Genomic DNA, 26,357 nt, shown 5'->3' with positions numbered 1-26,357 from the left:
ATGTCAAATCAATAAATGTTCAGCATTTGTGGGTCCAAACAAGCTTCCTTTGTTCAGGATTCTTGTGGTTTAACATTCCCTCCACATGAAACTTCTGCAAAATCCTGAGGCTTTGAAGACACAGGAGAACATTCCTTCCTTAGAAAACTGAACAGTTAAAGGCTACAGCTTAGCAGTCTTGTGTTGTGAAACACAAAAAGGTCCTGTTGTTCTGAAAACCGGCCATTAAATCCAAGTCTATGTAAAGGGTCAGCTACCGTGGGAGTTTGTGGACATCCATTCCAACATTCTGTAATCTTGCTCATAAGAAAGAGGAGCAGGAGTAGGCCTATCAAACCTGCTCCACCATTCAATAAGATCATGGCTGATCTGCCGCAACTCCACTTTCCCACCTTATACCCATATCCCTCGATTCCCTTCGTGCCCAAAAATCTAGCGATCTCGGTCTTGAATATACTCAACGACTGAGCCTCCACAGCCCTCTGGGGTAGAGAATTCCAAAGATTCACAACCCAAAGTGAAGAAATACCTCCTCACCTCAGTCCTAAATGACCGACCCCTTATCCCGAGACTGTAACCCCTGCTCCAGAGAGGGGAAACTACCGCTCAGCATCTACCCTATCAATCCCCCTCAGAATCTTATGTTTCAATGAGTTCGCCCCTTATTCTTCTAAATTCCAGAGCGTATAGGCCCAATCTACTCAATCTCTCCTCATAGGACATCCCTCTCATCCCAGGAATCAATCTAGTGAACCTCCAAGGCAAGTATATCCTTCCTTGGGTAAGGAGACCAAAGCTATACAGTACTCCAGGTGTGGTCTCACCAAAACCCTACATAATTGCAGTAAGACTTCCTTACTGTTCTACTCCAATTTCCTTGCAATTAAGGCTACCATACATTTGCCTTCCTAATTGCTTGCTGTACCTGAATGTTAACTTTGTGATTCATGTACAAGGACCACTCACTGGCGGCAGCAGCCCTGGGTGGAGATGTCTTCCCCCAAACTTAAATTTTGTGGTTTATAGTTTCTAGGGTCTCTGTTGTGTAGCGGGGAGTGCTAGTAAACAAGGGCCCTTGAGTATATCATTTAACTGTAGTGTAATTAGTGGTATTGATTTGATTGAATTTAAATTAATTAAAAGGGTAAGTCATGGCAGCACAGCTCGGCCCCATGGCATGCTCCTCCTGCACTATGTAGGAAATCAGGGACACTTCCTGTGTCCCCGACGACCATGTGTGCAGGAAGTGTATCCAGCTGCAGCTACTGGCAGACCGCATTGCGGCGCTGGAGCTGCGAATGGATACATACTGGAGCATTCGCGATGCTGAGGACATCGTGGATAGCACGTTTAGGGAGTTGGTCACACCGCAGGTAAAGGCTGCACAGGCAGGAAGGGAATGGGTGACCGCCAGGCAGGGTAGTAGGCGCAGGCAGGTAGTGCAGGGGTCCCCTGTGGCCATCCCCCTCTCAAACAGTTATACCGCTTTGGATATTGTTGGGGGAGATGGATTATCGGGGGAAGGCAGCAGTAGCCAACTTCCTGGCACCATGGGTGGTTCTGCTGCACAGGACGGGAGGAAAAAGAGCAGGAGAGCTATAGTAATAGGGGATTCTATTGTAAGGGGAATAGATAGGCGTTTCTGCAGTCGCAAACAAGACTCCAGGATGGTATGTTGCCTCCGTGGTGCAAGGGTCAAGGATGTCTAAGCAGCTGCAGGGCATTCTGGAGAGGGAGGGTGAACAGCCAGCTGTTGTGGTGCATATAGGTAGCAACGGTAAAGTTAAAAAGTGGGAGGAGGTCCTAAAAGCTGAATATAGGGAGTTAGGAGGCAAATTTAAAAAATAGGACCTCAAAAAGGTAGTAATCTCAGGATTGCTACCAGTGCCACGTGCTAGTCAGAGTAGAAATAGAAGGATATTTCAGATGAATACGTGGCTAAAGGAATGGTGCAAGGGGGAGGGATTCAAATTCCTGGGACATTGAAACCGGTTCTGGGGGAGGTGGGACCAGTACAAACTGGACAGTTTGCACCTGGGCAGGACCGGGACCGATGTCCTAGGGGGAGTGTTTGCTAGAGCTGTTGGGGAACGGTTTAAACTAAAATGGCAGGGGGTTGGGAACCTGTGCAGGGAGCAAGAGGAAAGGGAAGCAAGGATAGAAGCAAAAGACAGGAAGGAGAAAAGCAAAAGTGGAAGGCAGAGAAATCAAGGGTGTAAATCAAACAGGGCCACAGTTAATAATAATGCTAAAAGGACTAAGTGTTAAAAAAACAAGCCTGAAGGCTTTGTGTCTTAATGCGAGGAGCATTCGTAATAAGGTGGATGAATTAGCTGCGCAAATAGATATAAACAGATATGATATAATTGGGATTACGGAGGCATGGCTCCAGGCTGACCAAGGCTGGGAATTCAACATCCAGGGGTATTCAATATTCAGGAAGGACAGGCAAAAAGGAAAAGGAGGTGGGGTAGCATTGCTGGTTAAAGAGGAGATTAACACAATAGTAAGGAAGGATATTAGCTCTAATGATGTGGAATCTGTATGGGTAGAGCTGAGAAATACCAAGGGGCAGAAAACGTTAGTGGGAGTTGTAATACAGACCCCCAAACAGTAATGCTGAGGTTGGGGATGGCATTAAACAGGAAATTAGAGACGCGTGCAATAAGGGCACAGCAGTTATCATGGGTGACTTTAATCTACATATAGATTGGGCTAACCAAATTAGTAACAATACTGTGGAGGAGGAATTCCTAGAGTGTATATGGGATGGTTTCCTGGACCAATATGTTGAGGAACCAACTAGAGGTCAGGCCATCTTAGACTAGGTATTATGTAATGAGAAAGGATTAATTAGCAATCTTGTTGTGTGAGGCCCCTTGGGGAGGAGCGATCATAATATGATAGAATTCTTCATTAAAATGGAGAGTGAAGTAGTTGACTCGGAGACTAGGGTCCTGAATTTAAATAAACGAAACTACGATGGTATGAGGCACGAGTTGGCTAGGATGGATTGGGGAACGTTACTTAAAGGGTTGACGGTGGATAGGCAATGGCAAACATTTTAAGATCGCATGGATGAACTACAGAATTTGTTCATCCCTGTCTGGCAAAAAAATAAAACAAAAGGTGGCGCAACCGTGGCTAACAAGGGAAATTAGGGATAGCATAAGATCCAAGGAGAGGACATATCAATTGGCCAGAAAAAGCAGCAAACCTGAGGATTGGGAGCAGTTTAGAATTCAGCAGAGGACAAAAGGATTAATTAAGAGGGGAAAAATAGAGTATGAGTGTAAGCTTGCAGAGAACATAAAAACTGACTGTAAAAGCTTCTATAGATATATGTGAAGAGAAAAAGATTGGTGAAGTCAAGCGTAGGTCCCTTGCAGTCAGAATCAGGGGAATTTATAATGGGGATAAAGAAGTGACAGACCAATTAAATACATACTTTGGTTCTGTCTTCACAAAGGAAGACACAAATAACCTCCCAGAGATGTCAGGGAATATAGGGTCTAATGAGAGGGAGGAACTGAAAAAAACCAGTATTTGTAGGGAAATGGTGTTAGGGAAATTGACGGGATTGAAGGCCGATAAATCCCCAGGGCCTGATAACTATATCCTAGGGTACTTAAGGAAGTGGTCCTAGAAATAGTAGATGCATTGCTGGTCATCTTCCAAAATTCGATAGACTCTGGAACAGTTCCCATGGATTGGAGAGTAGCTAATGTTACCCCACTATTTAAAAAAGGTAGAGAGAAAATGGGGAATTATAGACCGGTAAGCCTGACATCGGTAGTGGGGAAAATGCTAGAATCTATTATAAAAGATGTAATAGCAGAGCACTTGGAAAACAGTGACCGGATCGGACAAAGTCAACATGGATTTACAAAAGGTAAATCGTGCTCGACTAATCTACTGGAATTTTTTGAGGATGTAACTGGTAGAATAGATCAGGGAGAACCAATGGATGTGGTGTATTTGGACTTTCAGAAGGCTTTCGATAAGGTCCCGCATAAGAGATTAGCGTGTAAAGTTAAAGCACACGGGATTGGGGGTACGATACTGACTTGGATAGAGAACTGGTTGGCAGACAGGATGCAGAGAGTTGGAATAAACGGATCTTTTTCCGAGTGGCAGGCAGTGATTAGTGGGGTACCGCAAGAATCGGTGCTAGGGGACCCCAGCAATTCACAATATATATTAATGATCTAGACGAGGGAACTAGATGTAATATCTCCAAGTTTGCAGACGGCATAAAGCTGGGTGAGCGTGTGTGCCGTGAGGAGGATGCGGAGAAACTTCAGTATGATTTGGACAGGTTGGGTGATTATACTGTATTTGCCATGCATCTGCCCAATGTGGATAAATGCGAGGTTATCCACTATGGTGGCAAAAACAGGAAGGCAGATTATTATCTGAAAGGCAATAGATTGGGAGAAGGGAAAGTGCAACGAGACCTGGGTGTTCTTGTGCACCAGTCGCTGAAGGTAAGCATGCAGGTGCAGCAGGCAGTTAAGAAGGCCAACCAGATAAAAAAAGTTTCCTGTACTTACTACCTTCAACATTTAAGTATTTTTGATTTGAAAGTGTGTGACAACTTTTTTTTTTTTAAATAAAGACACGAACTAATGTCCCACAAGTTATGCAAGTGTTGGCCCATGAAAATCTTGGTGCATCAAGTGTAACGGAATGAAACCGCACCCTTTACTATGAATAAATTTTAGCCACTAGACCTTGTATGCAATCACTCAATTGTCCTGTGTTCATTCTAGGAACCCAATTCCTTAGATACTCTTCAAGGAGGACAGGATTCTTTCCTTATACAAGTCAGTTCATTAATAAGAACAAACTAGCATCGATAAAGCACCTTTCACAACCTCAGATATTTCACAGCCAAATGAATTACTTTTGAAGCGCAGGTCACAGAAAGCTCCCTACTCTTCTTTGAATAGTGCAATAGCATCTTACGTCAATCCGAACAGACAGATTTACTTTTAACAGCTCATGTAAAAAAGACAGCACCTCGGACAATGCCTTGATTATATGCTCAAATCCTGGAATATCAGTGAGAAGAGCCTTGGGAAATGGACCAAAAAACAATGGTGCTCCAGCTGTGAAAGATGCACCAGTGCACAGCTTCTGCAAAGACTGCCAATACCCCCAACAATATCTGCATGGAAATTAGTGGCCCATGAACAGTTGGATCCTTTCTCCCTAAACTATTACACAGCAGCTCCTCACCACTCCCTTACAAAAGGTCAAGTCCCAGGATAACTTACAGTACCATCCAGTGTTGGATTCTTTATATTTCTTTCTGGATTTAGACAATAGCCCCAGTTCCAAAATCGGAGTGTAGGGAGGTGATACATCCAGCAAAACCAGATTGCTAAGGGAATTGGGGGAGGAGGGGCTTGCCATAAATTTCCAATCTTCCCTAGATGCGGGGGAGGTGCCTGAGGATTGGAAAGTGGCAAATGTGACACCATTTTTCAATAAAGGGTGTAAGGACAATCCTAGTAACTACAGGCTGGTCAGTTTATCAGTGGTGGGTAAAGTTTTAGAAACAATAATCAAGGAAAAAATTAACAGGCACTTGGCGAGGTTAAAGCTAATTAAGGAGAGCCAACATGGATTTATAAAAGGCAGATTGTGTTTGACTAATCTAATTGAATTTTTTGATGAAGTAACGGAGGATCGATGAAGGGAATGCAGTGGATGTTGTCTACATGGATTTTCGGAAGGCGTTTGACAAAGTACCACATAGAAGGCTGGTTAACAAAATTGAGGCTCACGGAATTGGTGGATCAGTGGCAGCTTGGATAAGGAATTAGCTTAAGGACAGAATACAAGTAGACTATCCTTTATCCGAAAACCTCGGGACCAGCCGTGTTTCGGTTTTCGGAGAATTTCGGATTTCGGAAGGTGGGTCGGCGGGGGCGGGGGGGGGGGGGTCGTGCGCACGACACCCTGCCGACCCCGACCCCCGCCAGCCCGACCCCCGCCGACTTACGGTCGGCGGGGGTCGGGGCCGGCGGGGGTCTGGGCGGGGGGTCGTGCGCACGACTTACGCTGACGCTCAGCGTAAGTCGGCGGGGGTCGGGGCCGGCGGGGGTGGGTCGTGCGCACGACTTAAGCTGAACGAAAAAACCTTCGTTTTTTTTTTTTTTTTAAAAAGAGGGTTTCGGTTTTCGGAAGTTCGGATAAAAGGGTAGTCTACCTGTACTGCGAGTTGTGGTAAATGGCTGTTTTTCAAACTGGAGGATGGCAGACAGTGGTGTTCCCTAAGGGTCAGTGCTGGGGCCACTGCTTTTTTTGATAGAGAGATATATAACCAAACTTGGGGGTGTGGCAAACAGTGAGGAGGATACCAATCGACTGCAACAGGACATAGGAAGGCTAACAGAATGGGCAGACAAATGGCAGATGAAATTTAATTCAGAGAAGTGTGAGGTGATGCATTTTGACAGAAGGGACAGGGAGAGGCAATATACACTTAATGGCACTGTTTTACAGAGTGTGCAGGGACAGAGGGACCTGGGAGTTCATGTGCATAGGTCCCTGAAGCTGGCAGGACATATTGAGAGAGTGGTTAGCAAAGCATATGGGATCTTGGGTTTCATAAATAGAGGTATTGAGTACAAAAGTAGAGAAGTTATGCTGAACCTTTATAAAAGCGCTGGTTAGGCCACAACTGGAGTATTGCATCCAGTTCTGGTCACCACACTTTAGGAAGGATGTGAAGGCCCTTGAGAAGGTGCAGAGATTTACTAGAATGGTTCCAGGAATGGGGGATCTTAGCTACAAGGACAGGTTGGAGAAGCTGGATTTGTTTTCATTAGAGCAAAGGAGGTTGAGGGATGATTTGATAAGAGGTGTACAAGATTAGGACGGGTTTGGATAGGCTAGACGGGGAAAGGCTGTTCCCACTAGTTGATGGTACAAGGACTCGGGGACACAGATTTAAGGTTTTGGGCAAGAGATACAGGGGGGATGCGAGGGAAAACTTTATGTAGCGAGTGGTGATAACCTGGAATTCACTGCCGATGGAAGTGGTGGAAGCAGAGATACTCAATGTTTTCAAGGGGAGACTGGATAGGCACTTGAGGGAAATAAACTTGCAGGGCTACGGGGATAGAGCGGGTGAATGGGACTGACTGGATTGCTGTGCAGAGAGCCGGCACGGACTCGATGGGCCGAATGACCTCCTTCTGTGCCGTTATGACTATGACCATTCGACCCTTGTAGCTGTTTAGCACCAATTCTACCCCAGGTTTCAAATTCTTTGAAGTTCTGCCTTAACGGAAAGCAACATGGACATGGCTGATGACCGTAATGGTGAGAAAAGACCCACAACCAGACATGAAGCAACTAGTGTAGACATGTCCCCAAGAATGCCTCAGTTTAAAAACAGGGAGGGATTAACTTTCTTGGTAACTTGGAGACAGAATAAATAAACAAGGAGGAAGTGAGAATTTTCCTGACCGACTGAAGAGCATTTGAAATGCTCCTGCAAATTAGGAGGACTCATTTTCTTATGACTTTTACCGCCTCTCATCCCAGTGAGTGCTTGACCTTCATTTCTTTTTCTACACAAAGGTTGAAATCAGGAATTGGTATGGAGAGATGGGATCCACAATCCACTGGTCCAACTAAAACCAAGTTCCATTCACCCGCCACATGTATCTCATCCACTAAATTGCAATGAGCTCAGCATTAACTCTGATCAAGTCAATAAAAATGAACTACGTATATACCTGTAACGCAGGGAAAAACTGCTCGTCACTCTCCAGAGCCACCACTCTCTGCGCTCCACCATTCAGTAATGCACGCGTCAAAACTCCAGGGCCTAAGGATGCAATAAAACCAAACTAATCATCAAGGGAGGGGAAAAGATCCGTAACCAAAGTACAAATACACATGTTCAAAAAAAAAGTACACCTACCTGGATTGCACTCAAAAATTAATGCATCATTTTCAGAGAGATCACCATCAAGACATTCCACGATTAGATTCGCCAGGTCAGGATTGACAATAAATCTCCTGAAATGTTTGCTCCTTTCTGCCTTGATTGTTATTTCTTCAATGTCAAACCTGGATAACGGCCTCTGTTGCTCTTTTCTTAGTACTGAACTGGCGACTGCCGACAAATATCTCTGTGTTCTACCACAATAGGTTGAATATTCCTCAAGCTTGTGCAGAGATGGAGATTTTGGTGGGCCATTGTCTGGAAACCCAGCGTCCCGTGAATACGACCTTGCTAAATGCTGGATTTGTTGCGGACAACCGCGTGCTCTACAGGAAACCGTCCTCAGTGAGAAAAGTACAGACTTGTAGCTTAATAACGACATTTTGGTTGTGATCTGAAGTAAAAAAAGGGAAGATATTAAGATTCCAGATGGATGAAATCAAAATCCTATGCACCATATACTTAACTCTATAATCGTGCTGCTAATATAAAGTCAGGATTCCATTCCCAATCATTGTGGGTGTTGAAGATTAAAACAGTGCATTACATAAACGGCCATTATTCATGTACAAGTCTGGACAGAGCGCATCAGTCGGCCCTTGAACTGAGGGGTAAGCAGAGCCAAGTCCCATTTCATCTTCACCAGATGTTCACATATTCCCACTTACTTGCTGGATATTAAAATAGATCTGGAATTCAGTCTGATTTTTTTCCCCCACTAGAGCACGGAGGTCAACTGCAGCCCCTCCATCATCAAGTTGACTGAAAATCGACGGTCAACGTCGCCATGGCCTTGGTCATTCACTATTAGCTCCTGTTATAGCTCAGAGTGTGTAAGATGACATTCACGATGACTTTAGAAAACATTTATTAACATGATGAATCCAAATTTCTTAACATTTATTCTAGTGTTCTACCAAAGTTTAATGGTGATTTCATACCAGAGATGATTCGCCTGCAATTCATATTTTGATTTAAAAGCTGCAGTCATATTTGTGAAGTAACATTTTCAGTCAGCTACATTTGACAACTCAGCTGATAGTGAATATGGAAAACTTTTTTTTTTATAAAAAGGGTAGGTTCTATCAAAGTACAATTAAAGACATTATTAGATTGGCATTTTAGAAGCAGAAAAATGCCAATGTCATCGTAGATTATAAAAGTAAGACAAATACAATCCACAAACTGTCAGCTTGGACAGAATGATTTTCAAGTCACGCAGCTTAAGATGCGGCAAAAGTCAAGTCATGTATCATGAACCAACGTCAGAGAAAGTCGAACTATTTACATCAGGATGCTTGGTCACCTGCTTCGTGAGGGGAGCAGCGAGTGAATGGGAAGGAAAAAAATGCTCATGAAAAAAGGTACACACCCCCAAAACATCATAACTCCTTAGAGGTCAACAGACCTGCTGTGTATGGCCTGCATTTTCAGTTTTTATTCAAGAAAAAAATGCAGGATGGGATTAACTTATTGATGAAGACAGTTATCCTGCTTTTTAAAAAAAACTTCTTTTCCCCTCCTTGCTTTGGTCTCACCAGATCATATACTACAACCGTGAGACTCAGCAGATATCTGACCGCGGGGCTTTTGAGGGATTAAGCATTGCAAGAGTTAAATGACTGAACTTAGTTCTGAAGAAACACACTGTCTTGGACTTTCTGTTGACTGCAGGTCCTGGGTTGTGTCACAAGTGGCCTGGTTATTGCTAGAAAAGTGAGGGAAAAGAACTCTTTTTAAAAATTCGTTTTTGGGATGAGGGCGTCGCTGGCAAGGCCAGCATTTATTGCCCATCCCCAATTGCGGTCTTCAGTCGTTAATCTTAATGTCTGTGAGAATGTTCAAACTTTTGCTAATCAGTGAAACATAACCAACTATAAATCTCTTATTAATTTTCAGCATTAAGCTTTGCTAGACTGTAGTGCAATAAGATTGTCAGTTTATAGTTTTATTAATTTAGTGTAGTTTTATTAATGTAGTCTTATTTCTCCTCTGTTAGAATTAGGGAAGAGTTCGTTAAAAACTAGATTCTAATTACATTTAGAACTGGTTGCCCTCAAGGTCTTGGGCTGTGTCATCACCGTGGAAACAGAAAACAAACACAGAAAAAGCTTGTGCTGAGGCTAAAAAGCAGATAAGGGAGGCACAAGGCCTGTGCCTAGACACAGAACTTGCAGTGCCTATGATTGGATGGATGGATGGATTTCAGTGCAGTTCCAGTTTTTGGGGTGTATCCGAGTGGGTTTGGGTCATTCTCAGTGTAGAAGGGCCAGGAAGGGCACCGATCCGGACTGGTGCAAACACGTATGGAGTAGAAGGAACGAGGAATGGGCCACACCTACTATTCAAACAACAATAATGGGTAATATAATTCTCAATTGTACTTTGTAAACTGTTGCTCGAATACTGTAATGTATTAAGTCACAATAAAATCATAACTGTGACCAACATGGAGTCAGCTTCGAACCATTGAACAGACAGTCCAAAGAGAGATTCATTTTTTTTCTTACACCCCTCACTTTACCAATGTAAAGTCAGCAAGGCAAGATGGTCTTGTACCAGTAAAGAATTACAACAGATTACCTACTGGTGCAAAGCACTAGCAAAATGTTTTTAAAAGTTCAACTTGACAGTCTAAAATCACCAACTACTTCTAAAAAACACAAGCAGTCAGATGGAATTAAGCCTTCCACAGCTTGACAACAGTGCAAGTGAAAACATAGCTCTCTGCTCATGCCTCAACAGAAACAATTTGCAGTACAAAGGGTGATGGAAGATGCCTTATTAGGATGCCACAAACACTATCAATGAGATAGCATACTTGCATTGGAGGCAGTTCAGAGAAGGTTCACTTGGTTGATTCCTGGGATGAAAGGGATGTCTTATGAGGAAAGGTTGAGCCTATACTCACTGGAGTTTAGAAGAATGAGGGGGGATCTTATTGAAACATACAAGATTCTGAGGGGGCTTGACAGGGTAGATGCTGAGAGGATGTTTCCCCTCGTGGGGGAATCTAGAACTAGGGGACAGTTTCAGAATAAGGGGTCGCCTATTTAAGACAGAGATGAGGAGGAATTTCTTCTCAGAGGGTCGTGAATCTTTGGAATTCTCTACCCCAGAGAGCTGTGGAGGCGGAGTCAGTGAATATATTCAAGGCGGAGATAGACAGATTTTTGAGCTACAGGGGAGTCAAGGGTTATGGGGAACAGGCAGAAAAGTGGAGTAGAGGTCAAGATCCGATCATGATATTGAATGGCGGAGCAGGTTCGAGGGGCTGAATGGCCGACTCCTGCTCCTATTTCTTATGTTCTTTGTTCCCAATGCTTCTAGCACTCACGTTAATGTGTTCCTTACTGTTGTGGTGCCATTTTTTAGCATCTGCTTTCATGTACCTGGCCTGAATTTCCTGTTCTTATCCGTAAAATGCCTCAAATTTCTGCTTTTATTCAGAATCTGGCTCTCTATCCTTTCCACATCTATTTTTAAAAAAGCTTCAATCCCTTCCTCTATTAGCAGCGAATCTCCTTGTTCCCACCAGACTTGGGTGTAGTTTATCTATCCTGTGCCAGCCAGGTTTAACCCCAAAGCAGTTCTAGTCATAAAGTGAACATCTACCTGCCCGATGGTCCATCCACTCTTGCTATTCTTCTATTCAAACTGACTAGTCCTACCAAAGCCTAGCAGTAGCCCTGAAAAATATAACTTTGCAAAATATATAAAACAGTTGCAAGAAAGGATCTCGGCTCGGAAGATCAGGAAGTAGAATCAGTATGGGTGGAGATAAGGAATAACAAGGGGCAGAAAACACTGGTAGTAGTATATAGGCCCCCGAACAGTAGCTATACCGTTGGACATAATATTAATCAAGAAATAGTAGGAGCTTGTAACAAAGGTATTGCAATAATCTTGGGGGACTTTAATCTTCATCTAGACTGGACAAAACAAATTGGCAAAGGTAGTCTGGAGGAAGAGTTCATGGAGTGCATTCGGGACAGTTTCGTAGAACAATATGTCATGGAACCAACCAGGGAACAGGCTATTTTAGATCTTGTATTGTGTAAGGAGACAGGGTTAATTAGCAATCTCATAGTAAAGGATCCTCTGGGGTAGAGTGATCATAATATGATAGAATTTCACATTAAGTTTGAGAGAGACTTGCCTAAGTCAGAAACTAGAGTCTTAAACTTAAATAAAGCCAATTACATAGGTATGAGGGGCAAGTTGGCTAAGGTAGATTGGGAAAATAGATTAAAAAGGTATGGCGGTAGATAAGCAGTGGCTAGCATTTAAAGAAATATTTCAGAATTCTCAATAAAAATACATTCCATTGAGAAACAAAAACGCCATGGGAAAAGTGATCCAACTGTGGCTAACTAAGAAGTTAAGGATAGCATTCGATTGAAAAGAAGAAGTTTATAATGTTGCAAAGAATAATAGTAAACCTGAGGATTGAGAGTTTCAGAAACCAGCAAAGGTTGACCAAAAAATTGATAAAAAAGGGAAAAAAATAGGAGAAAACTAGCGAGAAATAATAGGAGAAAACTAGCGAGAAATATAAAAGCAGATTGTAAGAGTTTCTACAAGTATGCGAAAAGGAAGAGTAGCAAAAATAAATGTTGGTCCTTTAGAGGCTGAGACAGGAGAAATTATTATGGGGAATAAAGAAATGGCAAAAATGTTAAACAAATATTTTGTATCAGTCTTTACAGTAGAAGACACAAAAAGCATGCCAAAAAATGGTGGGGAACCAAGAAGGGTCTAATGAGGGTGAGGAACTTAACGTAATTAATATCAGTAGAGAAAAAGTACTGGAGAAACTAATGGGACTAAAAGCCGACAAATCCCCTGGACCCGACGGCCTACATCCTAGGGTTCTAAAAGAGGTGGCTGGAGAGTGAATGCCTTGGTTTTGATCTTCCAAAATTCCCTAGATTCTGGAATGGTCCCAGCAGATTGGAAGGTCAGAAATGTAACACCACTATTCAAGAAAGGAGGGAGAGAAGAAACAGGGAACTACAGGCCAGTTAGCCTGACGTCAGTCGTCGGGAAAATGCTGGAATCCATTGTTAAAGAAGTGGTATCAGGGCACTTAGAAAATCATAACATGATTAGGCAGCGTCAACATGGTTTTATGAAAAGGGAAATCGTGTTTGACAAATTTATTCGTTTTTTGAGAATGTAACTAGCCGGGTAGATAAAAGGGGAACCAGTGGATGTAGTATATTTGGATTTCCAAAAGGCATTCGATAAGGTGCCACATAAAATGTTATTACACAAGATTAGGGCTCATGGGGTTGGGGGTGATATAGTAGCATGGATAGAGGATTGGTTAACAGACAGAAAAGAGAGAGTAGGGATAAATGGATCTTTTTCAGGTTGGCAGGATGTAACTAGTGGGGTGCCACAACATCAGTGTTGGGGCCTCAGCTATATACAAGCTATATTAATGACTTAGATGAAGGGACCGAGTGCAATGTATCCAAGTTTGCTGATGATACAAAGCTAGGTGGGACAGTAAGCTGTGAGGAGAACACAAAGAGTCTGCAAAGGGATATAGATAGACTGAGTGAGTGGGCAGTAAGGTGGCAGATGGAGTATAATGTAGGGAAATGTGAGGTTATTCACCTGGTAGGAAGAATAGAAAAACAGAATATTTGAACACAAGAAATAGGAGCAGGAGTAGGCCATTCGGCCCTTCGAGCCTGCTCCACCATTCAATGAAATCATGGCTGATCTTCTGCCTCAACTCCATTCACCGGCCCTATCGCCATATCCCTTGATGCCCTTACTAGTCAGAAATCTATTGACTTCTGTTTTGAATATACCCAATGACTGAGCCTCCACAGCCCTCTGGGGTAGAGAATTCCAAAAATTCACCACCCTGTGTGTGAAGAAATTTCTTCTCAGCTCAGTCCTGAATGGCCTACCATTTATCCTGAGGCTGTGGCCCCTGGTTCGAGACTCCCCAGCTAAGGGAAACATTCTCCCAGCATCCACCCTATAAAGCCCTGTAATAATTTTGTATGCTTCAATGAGATCCCCTCATTCTTCTGAATTCAAGAGAATACAGGCCTAGTTTACTCAATCTCTTCTCATACGACAGCCCCGCCATCCCAGGAATCAATCTCGTGAACCTTTGTTGCACTCCCTCTATGGCAAGTATATCCTTCCTTAGGTGAGGAGGCCAAAATTGTACACAGTACTCCAGGTGTGGTCTCATCAAGGCCCTATATAATTGGAGTAAGACTTCTTTAAATGGTGAGAAACTTTTAGGTGTCCTCATGCAAGAAACACAGAAAGTTAGCATGCAGGTACAGCAAGCAATAGGCAGGCAAATGGCATGTTGGCCTTTATTGCAAGGGGTTTGGAGTATAAGAGTAAGAAAGTCTTGCTACAATTGTACAGGGCCTTGGTGAGACCACACCTGGAGTACTGTGCACAGTTTTGGTCTCCTTATCTAAGGAAGGATATACTTGCCTTGGAGGCGGTGCAACGAAGGTTCACTAGATTGATTCCTGGGATGAGAGGGCTGTCCTATGACGAGAGATTGTGTAGAATGGGCCTATACTCTCTGGAGTTTAGAAGAATGAGAGGTAATCTCATTGAAACATACAAGATTCTGAAGGGGATTGACAGGGTAGATGCTGAGAGGTTGTTTCCCCTGGCTGGAGTGTCTAGAACTAGGGGGCAGAGTCTCAGGATAAGGGGTCGGCCATTTAAGACCAAGATGAGGGAAATTTCTTCACTCAGAGGGTTGTGAATCTTTGGAATTCTCTGCCCCAGAGGGCTGTGAATGCGGAGTCTTAGAGTATATTCAAGGCTGAGATAGATAGATTTTTGGACTCTCGGGGAATCAAGGGATATGGAGATCGTGCGGGAAAGTGGAGTTGAGGTCGATGCTCAGCCATGATCCTATTGAATGGCAGAGCAGGCTCGAGGGGCCGTATGGCCGACTCCTGCTCTTATTTCTTATGCTTCAAATCTACAGGCAATGGATCAAACTCACTTTTGAACACATTTACCTCCACTCTCTTCGTATTAACACTACAACATCCCTTAAATCAACATAGAAACAGGAGTAGGCCATTCAGCCCCTCGAGCCTACTCCACCATTCAATGAGATCATGGCTGATTTGCGACCTAACTCCATATACCAGCCTTTGGCCCATATCCCTTAATACCTTTGGTTAACAGAAAGTTATCACGCTCCGATTTAAAATTAACAATTGATCTAGCATCAATTGCCGTTTGCGGAAGAGAGTTCCAAACTTCTACCACCCTTTGTGTGTAGAAGTGTTCCTAATTTCTCTCCTGAAACATAAGATTCTGAGGGGGTTTCAGGGTAGATGCTGAGAGGATGTTTCCCCTCGTGGGGGAATCTAGAACTAGGGGGCATAGTCTCAGAATAAGGGGTCGCCCATTTAAAACAGAGACGAGGAGGAATTTCTTCTTTCAGAGGGTCGTGAATCTTTGGAATTCTCTACCCCAGAGAGCTGTAGAGGCGGAGTCATTGAATAAATTCAAGGCTGAGATAGAGAGATATTTGAGCTACTGGAGAGTTAAGGGATTGTGCAGTTGAGGCCAAAGATCAGATCAGCCATGATCTTGTTGAATGGCGGAGCAGGCTCGACAGTCAAATGGCCGACTCCTGCTCCCATTTCTTATGTTCTTATGGAACAGCATGGCATTAGCAGATATCATTATGCCAGGCTTACACAAATGACAGAACTACAAAAAAAAAGTTAAGAGAACAAGCATGGAAATACAGACATGTCAATAGAAACATAGAAGATAGGAGCAGGAGTAGGCCATTCGGCCCCTCGAGCCTGCTCTGCCATTCAATGAGATCATGGTTGATCATCCAAATTCAGTACCCGGTCCCTGCTTTCTCCCCATATCCCTTGATCCCTTTAGCCTTAAGAAATATATCCAACTCCTTCTTGAATACATTTAATGAATTGGCCTCAACTGCCTTCTTTGGTAGAGAATTCCACAGGTTCACCACTCTCTGGGTGAAGAAATTCCTCCTCATCTCTTTCCTAAATGGCTTACCCCTTATCCTTAGACTGTGACCCCTGGTTCTGGACTCCCCGACCATCGGGAACATCCTTCCCGCATCTAGTCTGTCTAGTCCTGTTAGAATTTTAAGTTTCAATGAGATAGACAGCAGCCAAACCAAAAATTAGGGTAGAGTACTGATTATGATACCAGATTAGTATTCCAGAGGCCTGAGCTAATAATCCAAAATTTTAACACAAATTCATATCTCACTAAAGGCAGTTTGAGAATTGGAATTCAGTTTTTTAAAAATGGAAATCAAAAGATGTTTTCAGGGAAAAAGTAACCACTCGGCCATCAGATTGTTCCAGAACTCCAGCTGACGTCTTTAGGGAAGGAAACCAGCCCTGCCCTTCCCTGGTCCAGCCTATGTGCAACTCCAGTCCCACACTAACCTGAACTAATAGCTCCCTGTGGCCGAGCAAGGCCACTCACTTGCACAGGACAACTGGGGATGGGCAATGAATACCAACCTTCCCAGTGATGCCTACATCCCAAGAACGATTTTTTTTTTAAAATACTGGAATGCTTGATCACACATTCCTGAGCAAGCAGCATAAATGCACACCAGTGCCCAATTAAATTGACATTTTCTCTTACTTAGAGCTGCTAAGAACGTCACTAATGACTAAACTAGAACTAGGGGGCATAGTCTTAGAATAAAGGGGCTGCTCTTTCAAAACTGAGATGAGGAGGAACTACTTCACTCAGAGGGTGGTAGGTCCATGGAATATGCTGCCCCAAAAAGCTGTAGAAGCTACATCATTACATAAATTTAAAACAGAAATAGATAGTTTCCTAGAAGTAAAGGGAATTAAGGGTTACGGGGAGCGGGCAGGAATTTGGACATGAGTCTAGGTTCGGATCGGTCATGGCCCTGTGGGTAGCGGAGCGGGCCCAGGGGCCGTGTAGCCTGATCCTGCTCCTATTTCGTGTGTCTAACTCTGTTAGATTCAGGAGATGGTTCTGTGATAGTGGATTGGCGGTTAGGATCAGGTCAGCCATGATCTTATTGAATGGCGGAGCAGGCTCGAGGGGCCGATTGGCCTACTCCTGCTCCTATTTCTTATGTTCTTAAGTATAAATTGAAATTTACAACACTGCAAAGGTGCTGAATGCGGAATTTCCGCCTTGTTGCGTAATACTTGGGGAGGAAAAAAAATTAAGAGTCGACTCACTTCCAAGCAATCCCTAATTCGAGAGTGGGATTAGTTTGCCTCTGCCTTAAAAACCAGCATTAGTTCGATGCGTACATTACTGTGGAACAGCAACACAACGTGCTTACAATCAAACTGCGGCGGTCACGGAATGTCACATCCAGCAGGTCCTGCGGCACCGACATCACCGCACTGTAAAAAAAAGACACCAGAAAGGGATCCCGTTTGCACTGACCTGATCCAAGCGCCGTATGCCCAGATTGTGGCAGAAGCTCAATCAAGACTCCTGTTGTTGCAGCTCACGCAACTTGCCTCCTCAAACACCACCACGCCGTCGCCATTGTGACATTGAACCGAACGTAACCTGCGCGTTGACGTCGGAATTTACGTCTCCTTACGCGTTACGTCATGCTCAACCGTTGGCCTGGCACCGACTCGAGGCTCAGCTCCGACCTAATTGGTAAATTTATCGATAAAAAAAACCCTTCAATCTCGGCCATTTGAACGCACAAAAGATAGAGGGTGGCGGGGGGGGGGAAGGCTTTGCTTCGTTTCTGAGGCTCCAGCCCGCGAAGAACCTCTTTCCAAAGACCATCCTAATTGATTAAATAATTAAGACCAGCGGATCCGCCTCCTCGGAACTCCGCCCACCTCTGCCGATCATTCGGGAGATGGCTGCTAGCGCATGCGCAGAGCTGCAGCCGGCCGTGCGAGGGGGCCTCAATGCGCATGCGCAAATCTGCAGCCGCCCGTGCGAGGGGGCCTCAGTGCGCATGCTTGTGTAAGATGTCTTTGGTACATGAAAAGAATCTCCAGCGTGCTGCTAAGGATAAACGCCAGCGCCGTAAGGAGAGACAACAACTTAAGACCCATACTCCAGTCACTACCAATAGTCTTACATGCCCACAGTGTAGCAGAGTCTGTGGATCTCGGATTGGCCTCCACAGCCACCTGAAGAGCCACAAGTAGATGACTGATGAAGGACAGACCATACTCGAATTCGAGTGGTCGCCGATGATGATGGTGCGCTGTTACCTGCTCGGTGCACCGGCTGTTGGTGTCTCTGGCAGTGGCGTGCACAACGCCCCCAGCCTGAGTTTCATTAGTTAGTAACATACTTGTTAAGCCTCACTCAGTGTGGTTAAGGAATTAAGACGACTCACTTGGAAAAATAAACTGCATTCATGCCGTGGTGAGTTTAACATGTTGATCAGCCATGATCTCATTGAATGGCGGAGCAGGCTCGAGGGTCTGAATGGCCTACTCCTGCTCCTATCTTCTATGTTTCTATGTGTCACAAGTGAGTTGGAAAAAGAAAGACTTACATTTATATAGCGCCTTTCACGACCACCGGATGTCTCAAAGCGCTTTACAGTCAATGAAGTACTTTTGAAGTGGAGTCACTGTTGTAATGTGGGTTCTTAGGCAGCAGCCAATTTGCACACAGCAAGGTCCCACAAACAGCAATGTGATAATGACCAGATAATCTGTTTTTGTTATGTTGATTGAGGGATAAATATTGGACAGAAAAATGAGCAGAGACAAATGAGTTGGTGTAGCCCTATATGACATGGACACTTAGTTGAGAGCTAAAAGTTGATCCTGTGAGAGGTAGAAAGCTACAAAACATAAGAACAGGAGCAGGCTATTCAGCTCCTCAATCCTGTTCTGCCATTCAGTGTGATCATGGCTGCTCTGTACCCTAACTCCATTTAGGGTACACATCAGGGAGGGGGAGAGTTACCTGGACTCTGTGTATCAGGAGGTAGTCACACCAATTAGATTAATTAATTCAGATGTAGTCCGTGGCCAGAGTCAGGATGGTGTGACTAGAAGTGAGGCAGGTACGGGGATCCAGGAGGTAGTGTTGGAGGAGCCGCAGCCCTTGCACTTGTCCAACAGGTTTGAGGCTCTTACTCCCTGTGAGGATGGGAACAGGGACTGCGGGGAGGATGAGCAACCTGGCCACAGCACCGTGGAGCGGGGGGCCATTCAAGTGGGGGGGTGTTAAAAGAAATGTTGTAGTGGTAGGGGATAGTATCGTTAGGGGGATAGATAGAGTTCTCTGCAGCCGAGAGCGAGAGTCCCGAAGGCTGTGTTGCCTGCCCGGTGCCAGGGTTAAGGACATCTCCTCTGGACTGGAGAGAAACTTGGAGTGGGAGGGGGAGGATCCAGTTGTCGTGGTCCATGTTGGTACCAACGACATAGATAGGACAAGGAAGGAGGTTCTGCTGAGGGAGTTTGAGCAGCTAGGGGCCAAATTAAAAAGCAGAACCACAAGGGTAATAATCCATTACCTGAGCCACGAGCAAATTTGGCTAGGACAAATAAAATTAGAGAGTTAAATGCGTGGCTCAAAGACTGGTGTGGGAGAAATGGGTTTTGCTTCCTGGGACACTGGCACCAGTACTGGGGCAAGAGGGAGCTGTTCCGTTGGGATGGGCTTCACTTGGCCAGTGCTGGGACTAGAGTCCTGGCGGATCATATAACTAGGGCTGTAGAGAGGGCTTTAAACTAACTAGTGGGGGGGAGGTTCCTAGAGAGCAAATAATACAAATGACAACAGAGAAGGTCATAGACTTAGGTAGCAGTGGGGAAATTAAAAACCAGAGCATGTCAGGAAGGGGCAGAAGGTATGGAGTAAAAGGTAAAGTAATAAAAAGGGCAAAAGCAGGAACTAAGTGTCACAAAACATCTTTGAAAGTTCTCTATCTGAATGCACGTAGCATTCGTAACAAAATAGATGAGTTAATGGCACAAATAACTACATATGGGTATGATCTTGTGGCCATTACAGAAACATGGCTGCAGGGTGACAATGCCTGGGAATTAAACATACCAGGTTATTTAACGATCAGGAAGGACAGGCAGGAAGGAAGGGGAGGTGGGGTGGCTATGTTAATAAAGGAAGGAATCACTGTAATACAGAGAAATGATATTGGGTCAAAAGATCAGGACAATGAAACAGTTTGGGTGGAGGTAAAGAATAATAAGGGGAAAAAAACACTAGTGGGCGTAGTCTATAGGCCTCCGAACAGTGGCAACTCTGTTGGACGGAGTATCAATCAGGAAATAGTTGAGGCTTGTAATAAGGGAACATCTATAATTATGGGGGATTTTAACTATCATATTAATTGGACAAATCAAATTGGGCAGGGCTGCCTTGAGGATGAGTTCATTGAGTGTATTAGGGATGGGTTTCTTGAGCAGTATGTAACTGAACCGACCAGGGGGCAAGCAACCTTAGATCTGGTCCTGTGTAATGAAACAGGATTAATTAAAAATGTCCTAGTAAAGGATCCCCTTGGAATGAGTGACCATAACATGGTTGAATTCCATATTCAATTAGAGGGTGAGAAGGTTGGATCTCAAACAAGCCTGCTAAGCTTGAATAAAGGAGACTATGAAGGTATGAGAGCGGAATTGAGTAGAGTGGATTGGGAAAATAGATTAAAGGGTAAGACGATACATGATCAGTGGTGTACATTTAAGGAGTTATTTTACAACTTCCAAAAAATATATATTCCACTGAGAAGAAAAGGGTGTAAAAGAAAAGACAGCCATCCGTGGCTAAGTAATGAAATTAAGGATAGTATTCGACTAAAAACAAGGGCATATAAGGTAGCCAAATCTAGTGGGAGGATAGAGGATTGGGAAAACTTTAAAAGACAGCAAAAAATAACAAAAAGATTGATTAAGAAAGGGAAGATAGATTATGAAAGTAAATTAGCAAAAAATATAAAAACAGATAGTAAGAGTTTTTATAGTTATATAAAAAGAAAAAGGGTGGCTAAAGTAAATGTTGGTCCCTTAGAGGATGAGACCGGGAAATTAATGGTGGGAAATATGGAGATGGCAAAAACACTGAATGAATATTTTATATCAGTCTTTACAGTAGAAGACACTAAGAATATCCCAACACTGGACAAATAGGGGGCTAAAGGGGGGGAGGAGCTAAACACGATCAAAATCACGAAGGAAGTGGTACTCGGTAAAATAATGGGACTCAAGGCGGATAAATCACCTGGACCTGATGGCTTACATCCTAGGGTCTTGAGGGAAGTGGCGGTAGGGATTGTGGATGCATTGGTAATAATTTTCCAAAACTCCCTGGACTCGGCAAAGGTCCCGGCAGACTGGAAAACTGCTAATGTAACACCCTTATTTAAAAAGGGCAGTAGACAGAAGGCTGGAAACTATAGACCGGTTAGCCTAACATCTGTGGTAGGTAAAATTTTGGAGTCCATTATTAAGGAGACAGTAACAGGACATTTGGATAATCATAATTTAATAGGACAAAGTCAGCATGGTTTTATGAAGGGGAAGTCATGTTTGACAAATTTGCTGGAGTTCTTTGAGGAAGTAACATATAGGGTGGATAAAGGGGAACCAGTGGACGTAGTGTATTTAGACTTCCAAAAGGCATCTGACAAGGTGCCACACAAAAGATTATTGCTTAAGATAAAAAATCACAGGATTGCGGGTAATATTCTGGCATGGATAGAGGATTGGCTATCTAACAGAAGGCAGAGAGTTGGGATAAATGGTTCATTCTCAGACTGTCAATCAGTAACTAGTGGTGTTCCGCAGGGGTCAGTGCTGGGTCCCCAACTCTTTACAATCTATATTAACGATTTGGAGGAGGGGACCGAGTGTAACATATCAAAGTTTGCAGATGATACTAAGATGGGGGGGAAAGTAGTGAGTGAGGAGGACATAAAAAACCTTCAAGGGGACATAGACAGGCTAAGTAAGTGGGCAGAGATTTGGCAGATGGAATACAACACTGGAAAGTGCGAGGTTATGCACTTTGGCAGGAAAAATCGTAGAGCAAGTTATTATCTTAATGGCAAGAAACTGGAAAGTACTGAAGTACAAAGGGATCTGGGGGTCCTGGTGCACGAAACTCAAAAGGTTAGTATGCAGGTGCAGCAAGTGATTAAGACGGCCAATGGAATGTTGGCTTTCATTGCTAGGGGGATAGAATATAAAAATAGGGAGGTATTGCTTCAGTTGTACAAGGTATTGGTGAGATCGCACCTGGAATACTGCGTACAGTTTTGGTGTCCATACTTAAGAAAGGACATACTTGCTCTCGAGTCAGTACAAAGAAGGTTCACTCGGTTAATCCCGGGGATGAGGGGATGGACATATGAGGAGAGGTTGAGTAGATTGGGACTCTACTCATTGGAGTTCAGAAGAATGAGAGGCGATCTTATTGAAACATATAAGATTGTGAAGGGGTTGGATCGGGTGGATGCAGGGAAGATGTTCCCGATGATGGGTGAAACTAGAACTAGGGGGCGTAGTCTTAGAATAAGGGGCTGCTCTTTCAAAACTGAGATGAGGAGGAACTACTTCACTCAGAGGGTGGTAGGTCCATGGAATATGCTGCCCCAAAAAGCTGTAGAAGCTACATCATTACATAAATTTAAAACAGAAATAGACAGTTTCCTAGAAGTAAAGGGAATTGAGGGTTATGGGGAGCGGGCAGGAATTTGGACATGAGTCTAGGTTCGGATCGGTCATGGCCCTGTGGGTAGCGGAGCGGGCCCAGGGGCCGTGTAGCCTGATCCTGCTCCTATTTCGTGTGTCTAATTCTGTTAGATTCAGGAGATGGTTCTGTGATAGTGGATTGGCAGTTAGGATCAGATCAGCCATGATCTTATTGAATGGCGGAGCAGGCTCGAGGGGCCGATTGGCCTACTCCTGCTCCTATTTCTTATGTTCTTATGGCTCCATATCCCTTAATACCCTTGGCTAGCAAAAATCTATCGATCTCAGATTTTAAAATATTAATTGAACTAGCATCTACTGCTTTTTGTGGGATAGAGTTCCACACTTCTAACACCCTGTGTGTGAAGAAGTGTTTCCTAACTTACAGAATCATAGCATAGTTACAGCACAGAAGGTCTTTCGAGCTCGTTCCAGCTCCCTGCAAGAGCACTTCAGCTAGTCCCAATCCCCCTCCCTTTCCCCGTAGCCCTGCAATTTTTTTTCCTTAAGGTACTTATCCAATTTCCTTTTTGAAAGCCACAATTGAATCTGCCTCCACCACCCTATCAGGCAGTGAATTCCAGATCCTAACCACTTCTCTCCTGAATGGTCTGGCTCTGATTTTAAGGTTGTGTGCCCTTGACCTAGTCTTCCCCACCAGCGGAAAAAGTTTCTCTCTATCCATCCTATCAATTCCTTTCAAAATCATAAAAACCTCAGTCAAATCACCCCTTAACATTCTATACTCCAGGGAATACAAGCCTAGTTTATGCAATCTCTCCCCATTATTTAACCCTTGGAGCCCTGGTAACATTCGGGTGAAACTGCCCTGCATTCCTTCCAAGGCCAAAAGGAACTACTCCAGTTAGAATTCTCTAATGCAAAAATAAATCTAAGCTAATACTAGGAAAATTGGGTAGACCATCAGATCAACACAAGAAGGAGGAAAACTTGCTCATGAAGAGATTAGGAGAGCTGTGAGAACAGAAGTTATTTAGTGGGAAATTTCAATCAACCTAATATAAATTAGGAAAACTCAAGTGGTTTAGAGTCAAGTTGGCAAATCCAATGCATGACTTTTTTAATCTGGTGTGTCAAGGAGATCACAAGAGATAATGCTCATCTTGATCTGGTATGTGTAAAAAGACCCAGAAAATATACATAAAATGTAAGTTACAGCGACCACAGAATGATAAAGTTTATCATGTTTTTAAAAATGTTTTCTCCAGATGTGGGTGATGCTGGCAAGGCACATTCTCCCCGTGTTTGCGTGGGTTTCCTCCGGGTGCTCCGGTTTCCTCCCACAGTCCAAAGATGTGCGGGTTAGGTTGATTGGCTATGATAAATTGACCCTTAGTGTTAGGGGGATTAAATACGTGGGGTTACGGGGATAGGGTGGGATATGTGTTGGTGTAGGGGTTACGGGGATCGGGTGGGATATGTGTCGGTGCAGGCTCGATGGGCCGAAATGGCCTCTATCTGCACTGTGGGGTTTCTGTGATTCTGTGATTTATTGTTCATCCCTAGTTGCCCTGAGATAGTGGTGGTGGGCTGTCTTCTTGAACCACTGCAGTACACGTGTTCCCACAATGCTGTTAGGTGGGGAGTTCCATGATTTTCACCTAGCGATGATGAAGGAACGGCAAAATGTGTACAAGTCAAGATGGTGTACGACTTGGAGGGGAACTTTGAGGTGGTGGTGTTCCCATGCACCTGCTGCCCTAATCCTTCTAGGTGGTGATCTTTTGAAGAAGCCTTTGTGAGTTGCTGCAGTGCATCTTGTAGATAGTACACAATGCAGCTATGGTACACGGGTGGTGGAGGTAGTGGATATTTAGGCTAGTGGATGAGGTACCGATCAAACAGACTGCTTTGTCCAGGATGGTGTTGAGCTTCTATCAAATTCCTTAATCATTTTAAATATCTCTATTAGATAACCCCTCAACCTTCTAAACTTAAGGGAATGCAACCCAAGTTTATACAATCTGTCCTTATAATTTAACCCTTTAAGCCCTGGTATCATTATGCTGAATCTGTACTGTACCCAAGGCCAATATCATTCTTCTGCAATCACTGTGCAAAGTTTGTATTGAACGATAGTTTTCCTGAATAACAGAAAATGCTGGAAAAACTCAGCAGGCCAGGCAACATCCGTGGAGAGAGAAATAGAGTCAACGCTTCGGGTCGAAATCCTTCTACAGAACTGAGAGAAAAGGCAGGAAATGAAACAAAAGGCAGTTTGGGGGCTGGGAAATGGGGGAGGGGATGAAAGAAGAGACATTAAGAGATATTCAAGGTGAGACGAGATAGTAATAGGACAGGTAAAGAAACAGACAATGGCTCTAGATGAAGTGTGAAATGCGCTGGCAGAGTGAAAAATACCCCCAGCCCCCTTCCCCTTCACCCGGCACCTTCCCGTGCAAGCGCAGGAGATGCAACACCTGCCCATATACCTCCTCCCTTCCCACTGTCCAGGGCCCCAAACACCCATTCCAGGTGAAACAGCGATTTACTTGTACTTCTCGCAATCTAGTATACTGTATTCGCTGCTCACGATGTGGTCTCCTCTACATTGGGGTGGCCAAACGCAGATTGGGTGACCACTTTGCGGAACACCTCCGTTCAGTCCGTAAGGGTGACCCCGAGCTTCTGGTCGCCTGTCATTTCAATTCACCGCTCCATTCCCACTCAGACCTCACCGTCTGCGGCCTCTTGCATTGTTCCACAGAAGTTCAGCGTAAGCTCGAGGAACAGCACCTCATCTTCCGATTAGGCACTTTACAGCCTTCCGGACTCAATATTGAGTTCAACAATTTCAGGTCATAACCTCGGCCCCTATTATATTTTTATATTTTTTATCCACACTTTTGGTTTGTGCCTTTTCCTTTTCTCTCTCCCACATGGCAGCTGTCTCTCACTCTGCCAGCGCATTTCACACTTCATCTAGAGCCATTGTCTGTTTCTTTACCTGTCCTATTACTATCTCGTCTCACCTTGAATATCTCTTAATGTCTCTTCTTTCATCCCCTCCCCCATTTCCCAGCCCCCAAACTGCCTTTTGTTTCATTTCCTGCCTTTTCTCTCAGTCCTGACGAAGGGTTTCGACCCGAAACGTTGACTCTGTTTCTCTCTCCACGGATGTTGCCCGGGCCTGCTGAGTTTTTCCAGCGTTTTCTGTTGTTATTTCGGATTTCCAGCATCCGCAGTATTTTGCTATCGTGATAGTTTTCCTGGGTTATGCAACTCCAGATCTGCTCCCGGGCCAAATTGCAATCTGCTTTGGGATGTCTTCCTGTGACTGAGATCACCGACCAGGCCAGTGACACGGAAATTTGGCACAAAAAAAGAGAAATTTGATATTTTTTAAAAAATCAATGCTTTTGTAATTTGTAAAAATTAAAAAATTATTTCTTTCACATAGCACTTTATCATATCTCTCAGAAACATCGCAAAGCACTTCACATCTAATCAATGAACTTTCAAAGTGCATTTGATGTTGATATGTGGGTAAATATGGCAACTAATTTGCGTACAATAAATTGTTGAATGATCGGTTAGTCTGTTTTGGTGATGTTGGTTAAGTTAAGAACATTGGCCGGGACGATTCCCTGCTCTTTGAATAGTACCATGCGATCTTTTGCATCAGTGGTTCTCAAACATTTTTGGTTGAAGGACCCCTT

General features: G+C 44.0%; 1 protein-coding gene across 2 annotated transcripts in view; it reads right to left on the bottom strand.

Annotated features, from left to right (window-relative positions):
• Positions 1–17,819, bottom strand: part of tfb2m (transcription factor B2, mitochondrial) — a 31,700-nt gene extending 13,881 nt beyond the window's left edge. The window contains exons 1-3 of one of the 2 annotated variants that reach the window (XM_085979793.1): positions 17,417–17,819; positions 7,943–8,360; positions 7,755–7,846 (exon numbers count right to left, since the gene is read on the bottom strand). In XM_085979793.1, coding sequence (XP_085835919.1) covers positions 7,755–7,846; positions 7,943–8,348 — 498 coding nt within the window. In that variant the 5' untranslated portion in view covers positions 8,349–8,360; positions 17,417–17,819. The other variant, XM_085979792.1, reaches the window with a different exon arrangement.
• Positions 17,820–26,357: the final 8,538 nt, after the last annotated feature.

Source organism: Somniosus microcephalus, chromosome 3 (assembly GCF_052327205.1).
Source record: "Somniosus microcephalus isolate GS21.2 chromosome 3, FLI_Smic_1.0, whole genome shotgun sequence".
NCBI classification, from domain to species: domain Eukaryota; kingdom Metazoa; phylum Chordata; class Chondrichthyes; order Squaliformes; family Somniosidae; genus Somniosus; species Somniosus microcephalus.
This window is presented reverse-complemented; position numbering and strand designations above follow the sequence as displayed.